This window comes from Hippichthys cyanospilos, chromosome 1, assembly GCF_059441005.1.
Source record: "Hippichthys cyanospilos isolate Australia breed blue-spotted pipefish chromosome 1, RoL_Hcya_1.0, whole genome shotgun sequence".
NCBI classification, from domain to species: domain Eukaryota; kingdom Metazoa; phylum Chordata; class Actinopteri; order Syngnathiformes; family Syngnathidae; genus Hippichthys; species Hippichthys cyanospilos.
The window spans coordinates 8,750,538-8,767,928 of NC_142369.1; the positions used below are offsets into that span (position 1 = coordinate 8,750,538).

The 17,391-nt window shown below is 38.6% G+C and overlaps 1 protein-coding gene across 2 annotated transcripts in view; it reads right to left on the minus strand.

The window, feature by feature from the left end:
- mllt3 (MLLT3 super elongation complex subunit) overlaps positions 1-17,391 on the minus strand; it is a 26,280-nt gene continuing 8,889 nt past the window's right edge. For both annotated transcript variants that reach the window (XM_088434991.1, XM_088434981.1), the window contains 11 exons: positions 12,317-12,399; positions 11,931-12,074; positions 11,497-11,535; positions 9,883-10,014; positions 7,814-8,374; positions 3,705-3,774; positions 2,381-2,519; positions 2,163-2,259; positions 1,388-1,456; positions 1,232-1,303; positions 1-1,073 (listed from right to left, as the gene is read on the minus strand). In XM_088434991.1, coding sequence (XP_088291117.1) covers positions 942-1,073; positions 1,232-1,303; positions 1,388-1,456; positions 2,163-2,259; positions 2,381-2,519; positions 3,705-3,774; positions 7,814-8,374; positions 9,883-10,014; positions 11,497-11,535; positions 11,931-12,074; positions 12,317-12,399 — 1,538 coding nt within the window. In that variant the 3' untranslated portion in view covers positions 1-941. The remainder of the gene's footprint in view (positions 1,074-1,231; positions 1,304-1,387; positions 1,457-2,162; positions 2,260-2,380; positions 2,520-3,704; positions 3,775-7,813; positions 8,375-9,882; positions 10,015-11,496; positions 11,536-11,930; positions 12,075-12,316; positions 12,400-17,391) is intronic.

Consider the following 17,391-nt stretch of genomic DNA (forward strand, 5'->3'; position numbering starts at 1 on the left):
TCAATTTCTCTGTACAGCAAACAGAGTATTTATTGTATGTCCTCAAAATACACAAGAAACCAAAAGAAGGCCTCATAAGTGTTACCACCATCCGTTTACATCTGAAAAACAAAAACATTTGTCCTTCTACGCTGAGCTTTGTGGGCACAGCTGTCAGTCAAGCAAAAATAAATAACATTATAATCATACACACCCGTAACAGTACTTTTGAGCGAACGCATTCCAGTTGACAGGTTCGAGTTTGCTGTAAAATGGAAAACTGACTTTGTACCCAGATAGTTGGGCGAGCACTTACTTGATTGCTTGTGAATATTTTTTTTTGACATCGAGCAGCACATCATTCATGGATTTGGTAAAAAAAAAAAAAAAAAAAAAAAAAAAAAACATTAATCATGATTAACAAAAAGTAAGGTGTAAACCCACCTTGGGGTGACATTTCGGAATGAACTTCAGATGCAGTTGTCACTGTTCAGTCATCGAATACAGTTGGACCTTGCAGGGTTTTTGAGGTCGCCCGCTTGCATATATTTATTCCAACTTTCACAAATAATCTTTACGTTAGCTTCTTGGGCCACGTTACTGTAAACATGTGTGAGGGTATTTTGTTTTCGGATTCCACTGTCACACAAACAATTTTCAAACGCTTGCTTGCTGTGAAGTGCTTCAATAAAGTCCTTTGTTTTTGCAACACGCGCTCACACTCACACACGGGCAAATTCAAATTCAATAAATAAGACGTTACAGCGTTGTAAGGCAAATGTTGACCACGCACACATTCATTAAGAGCAAAAGTCCACATTTTTCGGCGGGAAGGAAGGGATTCAAGGCTTTGCGGGTGATCTGATTCGCTCGATTTTTTGCATTGCATTCAATTGTCATCCAATATTACCCCCCTAAAAACAGCCTAAAGTATACGTCAAGAAATCAAGCTGCTCGGAACTTCACGGCAGTCCGGAGGTTTCCAGGTAACTCTGGAGTTTCCTTACTGTACTTCTGTCCAAGGAGCACAGGTCAAAGTCAAAAGTAGTGTTTGTGATGTGGAAGTGGCCCGTCTCTTCGATGAGGTTCACAATCTGGAAAACAGGAAACAGGATGGAACATATTCTGGAGAAATGCAAACGATTCCCGGCATCATTTGTTTTGATTGGACTGTGGATGGAAGTGAGACGTTTACAAGAACTTTGTTTTCCCAAATGTGGTCCACACCACTCAGGTCGATTCAAACAATTACCTGTTGGAGTATGTGCCCTTCTCTTAAGGTCATCAGCCTTTTGTGCAGGTCGACCAGTTCGTCAAGGTATGCCTGCAAAATGGACAACAATGGCAAATAATTCAAGCATTGCTAGGTAACACAAAAACCAAAACGATAACAAAAAAATAAGTGTACCTTGTCACAATCTAAATTTTTGTTTCTGTCCTGCTTGCTCTGCTTGTTGGGGCTCTTCACTTCCAGTATCTGAGGGAGGGAAGCATAAAATCACATAAGAGTCAAAAATTATGAGAAGCAGAGGTGAACGGAACTCTGCGACATTTGCATGTTTGTGATTTACTGACTCCTCAATTTTTCACCCCCCCAAGAGAAAAAAAAATTATTCAGTGCAAATTATTAGCGAAAAGTTTGGTCCGTGGTCACCAGGGGGCAGTATATTGCTTAATAAATCCACAAGGAAGATGGTGTCCTTCCAAAATCAGTAAACTGCAGTTACTGTAATTCCGCAAATAAGAGGCACCTGCGTATAAGACGCTATAGTCGATATAAAACCGCACATCTGTGCCTCAAAACCCGGCTGATGTGGCTGATAGATCAATCTTCTCGAAGGGTGTCGGGGAAAAAAAATTAAAAAATCAAATTTTTAAATGACCGTTTATAGGACGCGCTCATACTTTTGGCCTCCTCGTTTTATGCAGAGGTTTAGACATATATATATATATATATATATGTATTTTTCAAAGTGTCTACGCGTATTAATGCACTAGTTTGTATTCCAATGCCCGATATTTAATTGGTTTCAACTATCGCAAAATAGACGTGAGTTTTGCTACCTTGTCTAGGGTGTTTTACAGAGTGTGTTAGTTTTAAGGTGCAAAAAAAAAGGTAGGTGCTTTAGTTTAACTTCAACGTACAGAGGAATAGAAGAAGAAGATAGAAGAAAACATCTTACCTGGTTATTCGTAGATTTTAATAAGCCCGGGATATCATTGCGTGCGGGTGGTGAGGGGGTGGAGCTGTCGCTCTCACTGCCATCACTCAAACTGACCCTGAGTATGAAGTCAAAGGACAATGCTATAAGTGTATCATTCATTTATACTGCACAAAAAACAAACAAACAAAAGATTTAGAGGCTTAAAGCACAGCTATAAGGGCGTTTTGTTTGCCAACCTGCGTTGGTGGTGGCCGAGGTGCATGTGCGCTTGCCGATCTGCATCAGAATCCAAATCGAGGTCGTCCTCCTCCTCGGAATTATCGTCGTGGTCGTCCGAATGCAGATCCTGCATCACTGACTGCAGCGGGCCAAGCACTATGCAGGACAAAAACAGCACACACACAAAAAGCAATGTTTAATAACAGGGATTAGCACGAAAGACAAAATAAACAGTTGTGTTTCATGCTTGAGTCAGGAGTAATTTATTGAAAAACTCAAAAAGGGAGATAGAGCTTCCCAGAATTCTCAAAATGTTCAAATGGAATGAAAAAAAAAAATCATAATCATTTAATGTAAATACAGTACATGAAAAAAGTAACATTTTCCAATACTTAGAAGTATTTTTTTTTTAAGGGTTGCAATAAACTATTAATAATCAGTTGCTCTGTTGATTATTTTGGCGATGACTTAATATTAACCATTGCTTTCCAAAATAGAAGCAAATATTTGAAAATGTCTTATTTTCATTTCACGCAATGATAAAATGATCTGTGTATGAGAATGTGTTTAATGTTTAGGAGGTGTTTAATGTTTATTGGTGCTTTGGGGAGAGTGTTTAGTTTAATTATCCCCCCAATGCATGTCAATGTGTATCAATCATATGCAAATTTCAGCTATGTCTGAGGTAGTTTCTTCTGATGGGATATACTGGTCCATCTTCTAATGGGATTGGTGATATCGTTGTTTTAAAACGTGATTGGTAATCGGCTCAAAAATTCTGATGCTATAAAGCCTGGTGTTGGTCGAATAATCGGGCTCTATTAGAGTGAAAAATGAAAATACAGTAACATGCATGTTTTGGGGGGAAAAGCCTGCATTCAAAATGAAAACCTCAATCTCAGAATTGTGAGGCAGACGTGTTTAAGACTCATCCACTGTGTTGCCCTCCCTAAGAATTCTACTCAAATGCAATACAATTCCCTGATGAGACAGTATATGATTTACAAGTGCCAGACATAAACAAATGCAGCTTCATGCCACAAGTGGAGCTACTAGCGATCCTCCATGCATGGCTGAGTGTTTGGCCGATGCGCTTGTGGGAGACTGTTACCTATGTGGGTGGCGTCAGGAATAGCCACCCTGTTTCTGATGATCAAATCCACCACTGCGTCCGAGAGAAAAATTTCAAACACACCCTTTGCACCAAAGAGTTGATTCCACAGTATTATATTAAACATTGTAGTTGGATGCAGTGAACCGTAAAGAACGTAAGCCGCTGTGACGATAATAATCACAGACGGTGGCAGCTACAGTGCTCCAAATATTAAACACATTCATTACCTTGGCGTTTGTGCTGTGTGGGAGCAAATCCTGAACTGGAGCTGGAACTGGCTGGACTGGGTTGTTCCGACTAGTAGAGGAAAAGGGGGTAAAAAAAAAGATTAAAACATAGACTAACTTGTCCTTAAACAAGCGTGTTTGTTAAGCAGCTGTTATTGAAACCAGCACAGTGGGGTCTTTACTTGTGAATGTCTCATTATGAAAAATTCAGGTTACAAAACTCCGCTTTGGAAAAATATTGTTTCTAGTTATGAAAGAAAATTCAGGATACAATACAATAATAATGAGACACCAGCGCTTGCTCAAACAAGACAGTATCTCCGATTTGCGAATGGAGCTGCTAATTCTATTATGTATATGATAGTTTTTTATGCTTTTTTTTTTCCAATTTATTGATATGCCGGTTATTTGCACACACTGTAGAACTAACAAACAAAAAACTGACATCAGCTACAACTAACATTATACATATTATTCACATTAAAACACATACATACCAATTTGGGCTGCTGTGAACAAACAGCTCAACACTTCCTCTTGAATTGCTAGTTAACTAGAGCGCTGTCACGTCTGACGTTAGCGTCGTTAACACATCGTAAGCGTAACACACAGGAAGTACTTTGCATGATCTTAAACTAAACTTTTTAGTTAACTTACTTTGGGCTTTTAAATGACGCCTAGATCACTGGAAAGGTAAAATAAAAACGTACAAATAAAACATCTTAAACAAAGTTCTATGCACGCACCACCAATACAGCAGTGCCATCTCAAGGAAAACAAATGAACTCCATTTATATAATCAACTGCTACAATTAATATTATGAATTTAAAAGGTTTAGGAAAATTTAGGGGGGGGACTTGGAATGGATTAGGCTACATGTAAAAAGCACTTTTACTTATGAAAAATTCACGTTATGAAATGACTTCTGGAACGAATTAATTTTGTAAGAAGACGTACCACTGTATTTGTGAAAAGGCTAAGCAGACCGCCCGAATGAATAGCATTCTGCAAGACGGAGTTGAAAATATGTCAAAATAGATTTTAGCATGCGAATTGCTCCTAGAGAGGGGGGGGGGGGGGAAAGGAAAAATGCTAAAGACGGCAAAAGAGAGCGGTGAGCACAAAAGGCGTTAGGAGGACTTGAATAGCTGTCACCTCCTGCAAACCAACAACACACAGCTGGTCTGTTGGTTTACGGGACGGCATGGACATCGCGCCACAAATCTTCCCACTACTCCTTTTCAAGCTCTTTGTTCTGCCTTACTCAAAGCCACAAAAAAAGCCCTCTTCAAAGACAATAAATTGACTTTTAGTAGCAGTTTGAGGACACTTTAAAAACAGTGGACCCCAACCGTTGGGACGCAGGCCGGTATCTTTGGGTGGGGGAGTTGCAACAACAAAAATAATAAGTGTGGAAGTGATCATATGATCATATAAACATTCCTTAACTGTAGATCAATACTTAAATCAGTGGAGTTATACAGAAATATTAATGGAATTAGCATAAGTAAAAAAACACACACGTTTTATACTTCAGGATTCTTTAAAGTAGGCACCCTTTTCCCAGAACAGCTTTAGACATCTTGGTATTTTCTCAGTCACTTTTTTGATATGATGATTTATGACCTGGAATGACTTTTCAGTTCACAGCCATACATTTTTTGTTAATCCCTTGAATTTTCTTGTGAATTTGAAGGTCTTTCAAAACCTTTGATGAATATTGTACATTGTATTTATTTTCACATATTTGTTTCACTATAATGAAAACCTAATGTACTAAAAAGAAAAAAAAATGGGTTCGGAATCGTGCCCCTCCTCCTTTGCCCTTCCGAAAATGTCAGCCTTGGCATTCTGAAAATTGCCCTTTACTACATCGCGATGTCGATTTCAATTCGATTAATCGCTCACCCCTCCTTCATGAATGGCGGCGCTAACTCCTTAATCCACAGTTTCCCCTTGGTCTCGGCCGTTTCTGGCCCAGTGAGCAGAGGGAACACCAAGATCAAACGAATGGTCACATGACAAACGAGGGCCAGCGCTTTGCGGCCACCAGGGTTGTGAGTCTGAAAAGAATCAAACACCTGGCATTTGTCACCCCCCCCCCCAACACACACTCACACACACCACATCCCTTTTTATAACCAGCCTGCCGAGAACTTCCACACAACCTAGAGACACACACAAAAAAAGGATTGTATCTTACATGAAAAACAAAGAGCTTGATGTAAGCAGTGGAAATAGAGGAATGGAACCACCAGTGAGTATACTGCTTGACTCCCTGCAATTCTATTACTAATCACTGTGATTCCCCGTCCTCAGGTGTTGTAAAACCATAAATCCTCCCATCAGTCTACTATTTGGCTTTAAAACACCCGTTTTATGGGGACATCCTTCATTCCAATGTGTGTAAAGTAGGCAAACGTCAAATCCTCTCTTGAGACCAATATATGTGAAAAGGCGCAATCTTGTATAAGAATCAAACTTCTAAAAGTTCCCTGGTTCCAGGCTTGGCCATCCATGCAAATGCCCATCTTGTTTTATTGGTGCTCACGCTTTCCTCTGAATCCTAGAAGCAGACCCCTGGAGCCAAGCAAAGCACCATAAAAGCAGATTTTCTCCTTGTTTTCCATTTGATTTTATAGCCCCGCAACACCAACAACTGACCACCAACAAATCCTCCCCCTTGGAGCAGAATAGGATATCTTTCTTCACCCACTTCCTTTTGAAGTGGAATTCCTTTAAAGCGACTCTTGTGCAACGAATGGCAATACAACTGCAATTATCCTGCCGTTTGGGATTTTTCATCATCGTTCGTTCTTATTTTGTAACTCTTTTTTTTTTTAAATCAGTTAGTCGTAATTACTTTTTAGAGCAAGATTGTTTATATTTAAAAAAAAAAAGCTTCATTTTAATCTAATTATTGTGAAGATTCCCAAAAAAGACACTATTCAGTAATAAATTCAAAGAAATACAATCATCAAATGATTGCGTGAAATTTTTCTTCCATACAACCAGAAACAACTCACATATATTAATTGACAATGACTAAAATAAAAAGACATTTTTTCTATAACTCCAGTATTGAGGCCCAGCCGATTAAATTGGTCAATTGGCACTTCAAGCATTGGCTAAACATAATCTGTAAAATTGACAATGTGTACAGATTATTTTAACATTCTACATTTATGTACTCTAACCATTTACAACAGTTACATATACTGTAAGTAACACTGGTGTTGTTTATTACACATAAATCCATATTATAGCTTTGTGTTAGCTTTAATACATGACGAATTTTGTTGATAAATTATTCTGCGGACCTATCATTCAAAACAAATCAAATCTTAATTCTTACAAGGAAGTCAGTTTGAAAAAAAACCAAACAAAATATGTAATGACACATAAATTAAGCACACATATGATAAGTTAAATATGACACCCATTGAACGACTAACACATGACAATAATAAATGTCCTTATAACTTCATTAACTGTGCCATGTAATGCAGTCTGTGAACCGAAAAGAGTTTTTTTTTTTTTTTTTTTGGACAATATTGATGAAGTTGATCCTTGCTATATAGGTACCAAGATGGCCTGTAAATCATGAAACTCTGCATATAAATGTTGACTATTGAAATGCATTGCGAAGGAACAAATGCTATTTTATACATTATAAATATTTAAATTATTTTGCAGATTAATCAGTACGCTGTAATTTTTTCCTTGGGGGGTTCGGCATCAACCTAAAGTAAAAAAAAAAATCACATTGGTAGGATCCTAATAATTCTTGTTACTTGGAAACCTTGGAAATAGCCAACAGTTTTGCACACCTTAGTATTTTCTCAGTCAGCTTTATGATTTGGAAGATGCTTTGTGACCTGGAATGACTCTCAGTTCACAGCTGTGCATTGTCAAGAGTAAGAAATTGAATTTGAAGGTGTTGTCAACTCAAACTTTGACTGATACTGTAATCACAGTTAAAAAAAAAAAAAAAAAAAACTGACAAAAATGTTTGTCCCAATTTCAGTCGTACTTATTTTGTGAGTTTTCGTTAACCATGATAAGCCTGCATTCCGACAATGCTATTTTTCACTAGCGCGCTACTTACGTCTGACTTTGCGGACTCCATGTCGGAATCATTGGGGTCCACCACTTCCTGGAACGGCGGTAGCGCAGACGCCTTCCGCTGGGTCGCTTCATCGGCCTCTGGATGCAATTTACCGCTTTGCGTCTGCGGCCTGTCCTTCAGTAGTTTCTTATCGGAATGTTGGGCATCGGACCCGGATGTCTGCTTCCCGGACAAATCCCCAAATCCCCTTTTGCGCTTTTTGGTTACGTGATTGTCCCCATCGGGGGCGGAGAGTCGCTTGCTGGCCCCGTGGTTTGAGACGTCGCTCCGATGAGACAAAGACTTGGGCTCCTTGAATCCCGTTTTAGGATTGCTATTTCGAAGTGGCTGGTTCTCTTTGGGTTTTCTGGAAGGTTCTTTAGGGGCTTTGCTGGACTCCCAGCATGAGTCTCTGAAGGCACTTTTGGTCTCTTTCAAGTCTTTTGGCGGCTTGTCTTTGTGGTCCCTGGAGGGCTTGTGGGGTTTGGAGACGCTGCTGCTGTTGGTGCTGGTGGTTGTGGCTGTGATGAGAAGGTTCGAACCGCTTCCTTTGGACCCGTCCTATTGGAGGCAAGAATTAAAGCAGACTTGGGTTAGCCTGTTTTGAGTGGACGGAAGTGAGCAGTTGTAAACACTGCAATATACTGTATAATAGCGAATATAATCAGGATCATTATTGAGGTTGTAAATAAACAGGTTTCATCAATTCCACGGTTGAAAGTGTGTTCATGGTTAATCCATTTTTTATGGTGCAGTCAATCGTGCCATACATGATAAAGAAATGGTGGCAATTGATACACTTCAAAAGCAATGAGTTATTGATATACAGGAAACCTTTTACCACAAGAATATGATTCCAGGCCACAAATATTTTAAAGTAAACACTGTTCTACACCTGTAGCGCTAGGTGAGAAAAGATATTGAGAGAGAAAGAGCGGGTGTGGCCATTTAAATATGTAAAAAGTAGGGGCTTAATGCTATATGTTTCTTTTTTTTTTTAAGTCCGAAGTCAATTATGATAATTGGTGGAAGTTTTGTTTTGGTCCCTTAAAATTTTCAACAAGGAAGTGATAAATTACAGGTAGAACATGAGTGTTTTGCAATATTTACATACTTTATAAAGTTTATACTATCCAAGAATTGCCCTTGAGTATTAGTTTAAGAAAATCATCATGAAAAATGGGGGAGTGGATCTAAAAGTCAATACTGTAAGTATGCAATTAAATAAATAAATAAAAATTAAAATTTTGCCATTTTCAAAACAGCTGATAGCAGCCAATTCTACAAGCCAACTGAGGGCTGGGTATAGTAAAATGCTTACAAAAAAGGTATAACATTTGGGTATTCATTTAAATGGAGGCAATCAACTAGACGTTTTCTGTTAAGAACAAAAATAATTTGGAGAGTTACATTTTAAGGCCACCACTTACAGCCTGACAGAAAATAAATTGCTTGTTTGAACAAGGCTTATTTAGTGAGGCGGTTGTCAACTGCCCCACACGCGCGCAGTTCTTTAAATGAAGCGGACGGCGACTTCGAGGAAAGAGGAAATGGATTGATTTTAACGACGGGGGTCATTTGGTCTCACCTCAGGCCCTCTTGTCAATATTTCATCGATGCAATAAAGCCATTAAAACAGTCTAGACGATGGGGTGTGTGACAACTCCCCAACACTTGCAAAGCCTTTTTTATTTTGTCCATCGTCTTGTGACCCGAGGACCTTGAGGATATAAAACTGCCAGCTCATTCTAAACTCAAGCATGCTCCGTCACAGCAGTAAAGCCAGTCCCCTCCCGCGGCCAGACGTAAAATAACTGTTTAGTGCTTTGCCAGAGACCCCAAGTGAGCGCGCAGCAATGAAGGCCCTGAATGGAGCACGTTTTGTCAAGGCTGTCGGCACAACACAAGCAACTAAAGCGGCTGATCTTTGGGTGCCAGAAAAAAAGAAGAGTAGAATAGAAACATTCCAAACCAGATACAGAAGAAACACAAATGGATAACTTCTAAGCAGAAATGAAGGATTTCGCTCCTCAAACGTTGGCTGTAGTGGACATGGATGCATAACAGACCTTGGACCCATGGGAGCTTTTGCTCTTTCGTGGGTCAGAGAAGCCCGACGGTGGCAAGGTGCTGTTGGGAAGCATAGGGAGCTTCATTTGCGACCCGAACAAGGATGTTGAGCCCTCCTGCATTACCATTACCTGCCAGAAGGATAGCAACAATCCGCAGTTAGCTAGGCTTAGGATTCCATTATCTAGTATCAGTTTTTAGAATGTCTAAAACTGAATCAGTGGTCGTCGTTATTGCACGAAATATCTCATTAGTTTACAGGCCAGTAAAAACGGTTCTTTGATGTCTATAGCCATCAATGTGAGTGAATGAGCTAAGCTATGCTATTGCAGCATTAAAGGTATCATTCCATGAAACACTTGTGTAAAAAACAGTAAGTCTAATGAAATTTTTCTTGTCTAGCATGACCACATACTAAGACCAGATTGTTTACCGTCGATTACATAAGACAGCACAGGACTGAAGCAGGGTTCTAATTTTAATTTAAGATTTTTCATTGTAGTTATCAGTGTTTTACATTTCTTTGTTAAAACTGTTGTTTTTATGTGGCAAGATATATATTTCAATAACTTATTCATTGCAGATACTTGTGTAGTGTTTATAGAGAATTAACAAAAACTTTCAAGAATACTTGTAAAAGAAAACATTTTGGCCTTGGTTTAACAATCATCGCCATGCCCAAAACTGTTAAAAGCATCAATGACCTCTAGAAGGCATTTAAGACCTGGTCAGAAATAGAGTAAAAGTTCAGTCGGGTAAAACGAAAACAACCTGAGGTAGGAATAATGGGTGCAACAAGCAAAACATTGTAATTAAACTACTATATTGTAAATAAATTACTTCACAGCAGCAATTGATTGAGACAAATTAGAAAGTGATCAGCTGATCATTCTTGCATAAAATGGCAAACATCTTCTGATGCCTATCTGATCGGCAAAAATTTTAGTATTAGTTTTTCTAAAACATGGAGCATCAGTTGAGTGCAACTTAAAAAAGGTCATTTGGTATTGTGTTAAGTACGATGAATGATAATTCTGAAACACCTGAATTTCCTTCATTTGTATGAACGTACAGCAATACAGCAATAAATACTTTTGAAACAACACTCCAGTATGGTATTAATTGACAAAAATGAAAACATAAGACATTTTCGCGATAATTATAGCTTTATAAACATAAAATGCAGTTTCAGTTGGTCACTTTATAGCAGACTTGCTTTTAATTTGCTCATGAAAATGTTTTTTGCAATTTAGGTTTTAGTTACTTTGTTAGTTTTTGTGCATTGAAGTCAGAACTATTGTAAAAACTTGTAGCATAAATACCACTATGCCATAAAAGTCATAACTATCGCGAATAGTTCAAGATTCAAGATGCACTTTATCATTAGGCTGCACAAGTACAGGGCAACATATACGACAACTGCCTCGAGCTGTCCACGAAACATAGAAAGACGGACTAACAAGGTAAAAAGGACAACAAGGGCAGTCGGGATGCGCCACAGGAGTAGCGCTAATGAGATCTTAGGAGAGAAAAAAATTGTATATAACAATGGGGAAAAAAAATGACCTGAATAGTGCAATTAGTGCACTATTGCAATACGATTCAAATCTTACTTTTGCGTCCTCTGAGGTGCGTTTGTGCGGGTCCCGTTGCTGCTCAAGGAAAAGACAAGAGAAATTGTTATTGCCATGTTCCTCATGATAGATTCATTTAAAAATTGACATTTGTGTGTGTATGTGAAGCGAAGCTTTAAATTATTCTACCCAGCAGTAGTGACACAGAGCGAGAATGCGGGTTTGTCTTTGAAGGTTAAAAAAGGCGTGCAGGCAGAGTAAACACAGAGCACTTAGCTCAGGTCATAAAACCTGCAGACTACAGGGGTCTTCTGTGGGCCAGCAAGCAGATAAAATGGAGGCTGCTGACGCTTCATCACAACAATAATGACTACACAGAGCTCTAAGTATAGGAGCAACCACAGTACATGGCCTCTCATCCAGTGTGGACAGTTAAAAAAAAAAAAAAAAAAAAAAAAAACATGCACACCTACCCCTCCTGCTCGCAGGAGCTTGCGGCGAAACTCTTCAGTGGGATTGTTGAATGTGAGTTTCTCGCAGCGAAGGTGATTGACAGGTGGATGGCCCTCCAAGTGGAGGAATAGGTCGTAGTCGAACCGTACTTTTTTCGGCTCTTCCTGAGAAAGCAAAGATGGTTTAACCAGGGAAATCTATTTCAGGTGAAAAATGACTCAATTATTCAACTCAAGGCTTTAAATATTTTTGAGTTTGTGCTGTGCAGTGCGATGAATCACTGACTTTAGCTAGGTACGCATTGCAGCCTGTCGTTCAAACACTATTTGAGACAGACAGGTTGATTTTCATTTGAGCGAGTCCATGAGTTTCATGGACGTTCAAAATTTACTTGCATTAAATGTACCTTATTCTTGAAGTAAACTTCAATAGGCAAGATGAAGCCGGCGTATCCAGACTCCTCCACTTTGTACGGTGGGTCCTTGCAAACTAAAAAAAGAAAGAGTTTAATGCAACTACACACTTGATAAAGCTATTTCCTCACCAGGGAAACTTAAGTCCAATTTCCGCTCGTGTGCTAAACAATCAGAAAAAAAATCAGCAAGAAAAGCTTAAAATCAGCACCTCATCAGTAATGCCAGACCCCTCCTCCCGGTTTGCCCCCATGGACTTTGAGGACAAACAACTGAATTGAGCTCAGGTGTTCTTGGCTCAGAGGTGCATGTTTGTCAGGCTGTCTTCCCAGTGGACTTGAACGGAACTTACTCAAGGATCCCCGAGACCATTTGCTCGAAAAAGAAACGTTAAAATAAGGCCGTTAATTTACTCCGCTTTCATTGCTGTCCATCTCTGTGTGCTTCCTTTTGGAGCCCCTCCCTTTTCCTGACATTGATGGCTCGACAAACTCCGGCAAGGTCGACCTCGCCACCAAAGCCCAACATCGCTGAGCAAATATTATGGGTTGGAGTTAATTGTGTAAGAGGGGTCACGTTCAATGACATCCAGCTAAAAGAGTGCCATTCAATGTTTTGAGGAAGTGATGGGCTCAGGGATACACTGGATGACTTTGTCATCAACACTGGCCTGAATACACCTAAAAAATACATATACAGGGGGTCCTGTGTCTCAGTGGGTGCGAGTGGAAATGCGTCAAGGACTATCGCTAAGCTAGGCTAAATCAAAGTCATATTCACTACACGAAAACCAATTCTATAAATACAGTAAAAAAAGGTTTCCAGTAAGTGAGCATGCATTTCTGTGACAAAGTATTCTTAAGACAGTTAGGCTACTTCTAATGCAATAGTAAAGTTAAAGAGTACATGTTTAAATGCAAAACGCTTCTCGGCCATGTAACAAATGAAAAACACCAAGTATGGCACGAACTGAGGTGCCCTTCTTCTGAAGATGACAACTAATTCTTATACTATACTTACTAAGATAATGCAAAAAATGAAATAAAAGTCATGTAAAATTACTGTAAATGATTTAAAAAAAACAACCTAGGCAATACATTTAAAACAAATCTAAAACAATAAATATGGAGGTAACCAAGAGTGCCTTCATGTGATATGCGACGACAATTCTTACACCTTGCTAACACGATAATGAAGCCGTTGTAACAGTAAATATTTGTGAAAAATACTCTTAAAACATAAATGATTGAAAAACAGTAGGTACAGCACTTAACCTCACATGTTGACATATTCTTATGGTTTGCCGTAGTTTATTGTAAACTAGGGCTGGGCTATAAAAGCAAAAAAAATGTCTTTTTTTCACCTTTTTTTCTCATGATTAAAATTTTAATCAAAGTAATAAACCCCAATGAAATTTATTGAGAGGTTTTATTTAAGAAAAAAAAACCTGTGTAAAATATTCAGTCAACAATAATGTATACAGATTTTAAATGTTTTACTGTAAACTTAACCTTCATTGCTTGTGCAAAAAAAGCTATTCATAGCTTGTGACTAACTTGCTTAAACACCAAATATTAAGTAGTTAGTAACTCATAAATACATCCTTTAAACCATCCATCCAGCATTCTGCCACTTGTTCAAAATCCTTATTTGACAATATACTAAAGATGAATTTCAAATGGTTGATTTTTAAAACTGACAATAGAATTAATTAGATTTGTTGCCCAGCACTATTGCTAAAATATGCTAGCTAAATACGAGTATGTATCCAAGTCAAAATAGAGTGGACATTTGTATGAAAACTTCATTAGACCTTTAAAAAATAAAATCCTAGATTTTCCAATGGTTCTCATGCTGTATTGCTACTGTTCCTTCACAGCAGTATACCACAGTATTTGACTCACAGATTGTAAATAATACATACAGAAATAGCTGCTATGTTATTATTGTGCGGCAATAAAGCCAACAAACATGTCAGGGGAGTGCAGTTGAGCAGTCACAAAGTAACCACTGACCTGGAAAAGAAAATTAGCGCTCATATCCTTTCTTCACTCTCTTTCTTTCCCCACAAGTCTTGGTTTCAGATGAGATGCCAATCACAGAACAATGCCAGTCACTCTGTATTTGGCCTTTCTCCACAGACTGCCTTGTAATGAGGCCAGGTCGGACACCGAGCTTAAAGGGGGAAAACAAAAAGAGTGGCACAAAAAAAAAAAAGAAAGAAAGTCTCTCCCTTTGCCGACTCTTAGTGCAGCCTAATCCCAAGAGTGCCATTCATTTCAAAAGTGGACGTCCAATAAATGTCAGCATGTGTTTGACAAGTGTGCTTAGCTTTGGAAGTGGATGCTCACACACAGGACATTCCGATCAGCTCAAACAAGATTTAACTTATTAATTTTACCGCTTACAGTGTGTTCAAAATTGTACACTTACATTTAGTTGCAATTGCCTCTTTTTTTTTTATTAAATGTTCAGTATTTTCACTTGTTTTGCTCAACATTGAACTTTACTATGAATAAAAACTGATTTGATCACATAGGACCAATACCCAAAATAAGGTCATTTTTCACATAGAAATTTGATTAGTTTTACTCAGAAAATTCAAAATCCACAAAATGTAACAATTTTATACAAGCTGTTAGGGGTCAAATGAGACTTGTTTTTACTTAAATGTCTAGGTTGTGTGATAAAGCAAGCAAATTAGGGGTAATACAGATGCACCATTACCAATACCAAGCAACTGATACGTGCTTCTGCATGTAATTTATCAACATGTGATACGAACATTAATATCTAACTGCATATCAAATCAAATCAAATCAAATGTATTTGTATAGCCCTGAATCACCACAGTCTCAAAGGGCTTCACAGGTGAAAAAGAAATTACCGATAGATCACACAAAACAGTCGAAATATACAACGGCATTCCCCTGAACAACGCTCCCAGAAAAAAAAGGGAAAAACTCAAAAAGTGCTTATAGGTAATATGGACACTTGTTGCCTTCATTGTAAGGCTTATGTAAGCCTCACTATTTTTTATTTTTTTTTTGCAGCTCCTGACATTTGTTTTTTTTCAGTTCAATATAGATCTTTCAACATTTCAGTTTGCTAACCCCTGACATAGACTACCGCCAAGTTAAGTGGTATTGGTATCGAAGTTTATGAGCATTTGTTTCCCAAGTACTAGGACAGTGCAGACGCGTAGTATTATCCCAATAACAGTCCTGGTATCAGTGTTTGATTTCTTTAAATACATTTATATGTTTCCTTTATAAAGAGTTACCCAAGATTTATTATTAAACAAGCCTTGATACAAGCAATCTAAATTCAAAGTAGAAATAATATGCACAAAACCTTCAGAATTTTTAATTAACAACAATTCTAAATGCATAATAATTCACAACAATCTATATGTAGCTTTGTTTTTTGTTTTTTTTTTAATAGTAGTCCATGGCGGGAGGTGCCCTAACAATGGTGGGTGGTGATTAGCGAAGCAGCACGGTTGAACAGTCCCAGTCTTTTAAAAACAACCTCACGGCGCGCTATGTTTTCTTAACAGCCCCGGCTGACCTAAACGACCTTGCGCTAATCAGCTAACAGCGAGACTGGACAACGCTAACGGGGTCGAGATTAATCTGGCAAGATTAAAAGACCGGCTCTCCAAGAAACATCCAAGTTTGCGTTGTCAGCCAAGTCGCTCGGAAGACACGCCGCAGGTGGCCGGTCTGGAGAAGTTACGAGGTCAGGTGAAATACTGTTTCAGCTAAAACGGATTTTAAAGTACAAACGTAAGCAACAACAGCTACCGTTGGAACTGAGCTAAATCCATAAGAAGAGCTGGGTCAATCGCATCGTGTGCAGCAACGCTGATAAAACGGTTGAAGATTTAACACCTGAAATCATTTCTTGCATGGTTCAACGCGTTTGACAATCCAGTGACCTTTGACTAGCTAACAATAAATACAGTCAATATCCAGTGTTTGACTCTGCTGGACTTTGAACTTGAATCTGCAAATGCCACCAAGACAGCTTGACTTGAAGAGAGTGGAAACAAATTGTCACGAACAATAAAGAACTATTCCGGCAAGTTCAATCATCTTTTTGGGGCCCATTAGTTTGAAGTGGAGAGATAAGGAGTGCAACCTGCGTGTTTTATGTCAAAAAGCACTGAAAGACATGCCAAGAGGTGGACCACATAAAGCACAGAGGCGGGATTTACAGCTCAGTTCCTGTCCTTAGGTGGTGGTGGCGGCTGTCTCCAAATTTCAGGACTCTCACTCCCCCCCCTCAATCCCACCCCCCACCTCTGCGGTCCTTTCATGCTGCCAGCAGCACTTGGTCCGTAACTTTCATTGCTTGGGTTCTCTTTGTACTGCACCTCTTGGCCGGGAGGTTTTTTTTTTTCTTCTTCTTTTTTTGGGTGGGTGGGGGGGCACTTTCTATTGTGTATAGGCAGCGGTGGTGAAAACTACCAAATACAAAATTTTTGGTGCTCAAGTACCTTAGCTTTTTAAAGTATTGATTTTTCTAGACTTTAAACGGCCCGAGTCTTACTTTTAACAACAATCTTTGTCAAATTGACTATTACATATCCTCATAAAACAAGACAAAGTTGAGATTTGGGGGACTTAGAGTATGAGGCATTAATATAGAGACAGCAGCAACATGAATGATTGCAAACCAGGTAGCACCAATGATGATGGCGCAACAAATTATATTCCGAATCCAAAGAGATGAAAATACGAAGACAAGTAATTAGCTATGAAAGGAATCAAAAACTTTGATGATTACATCTGCTTTTGTCTACTTTTTAATATGTTACTGTTCAAACCACCAACTTAATCACAATCTACACATGTTAGTGAATTTCTGCATTGTCAATCTGAAACAAAGGGATGAAAATAAAATTATAGATATTTTAACATGTTCTTTGATAGATTGTGAAAAATGCAATGACTCATGTCTGATCCACTGTGTCCTGTGGCAGCCTAAGAAATATTTGTCTAATCTGATTGAATACAATTAAAACAACAAACAGAGAAAGAACATACAGGTAAGGTGTGCTTTT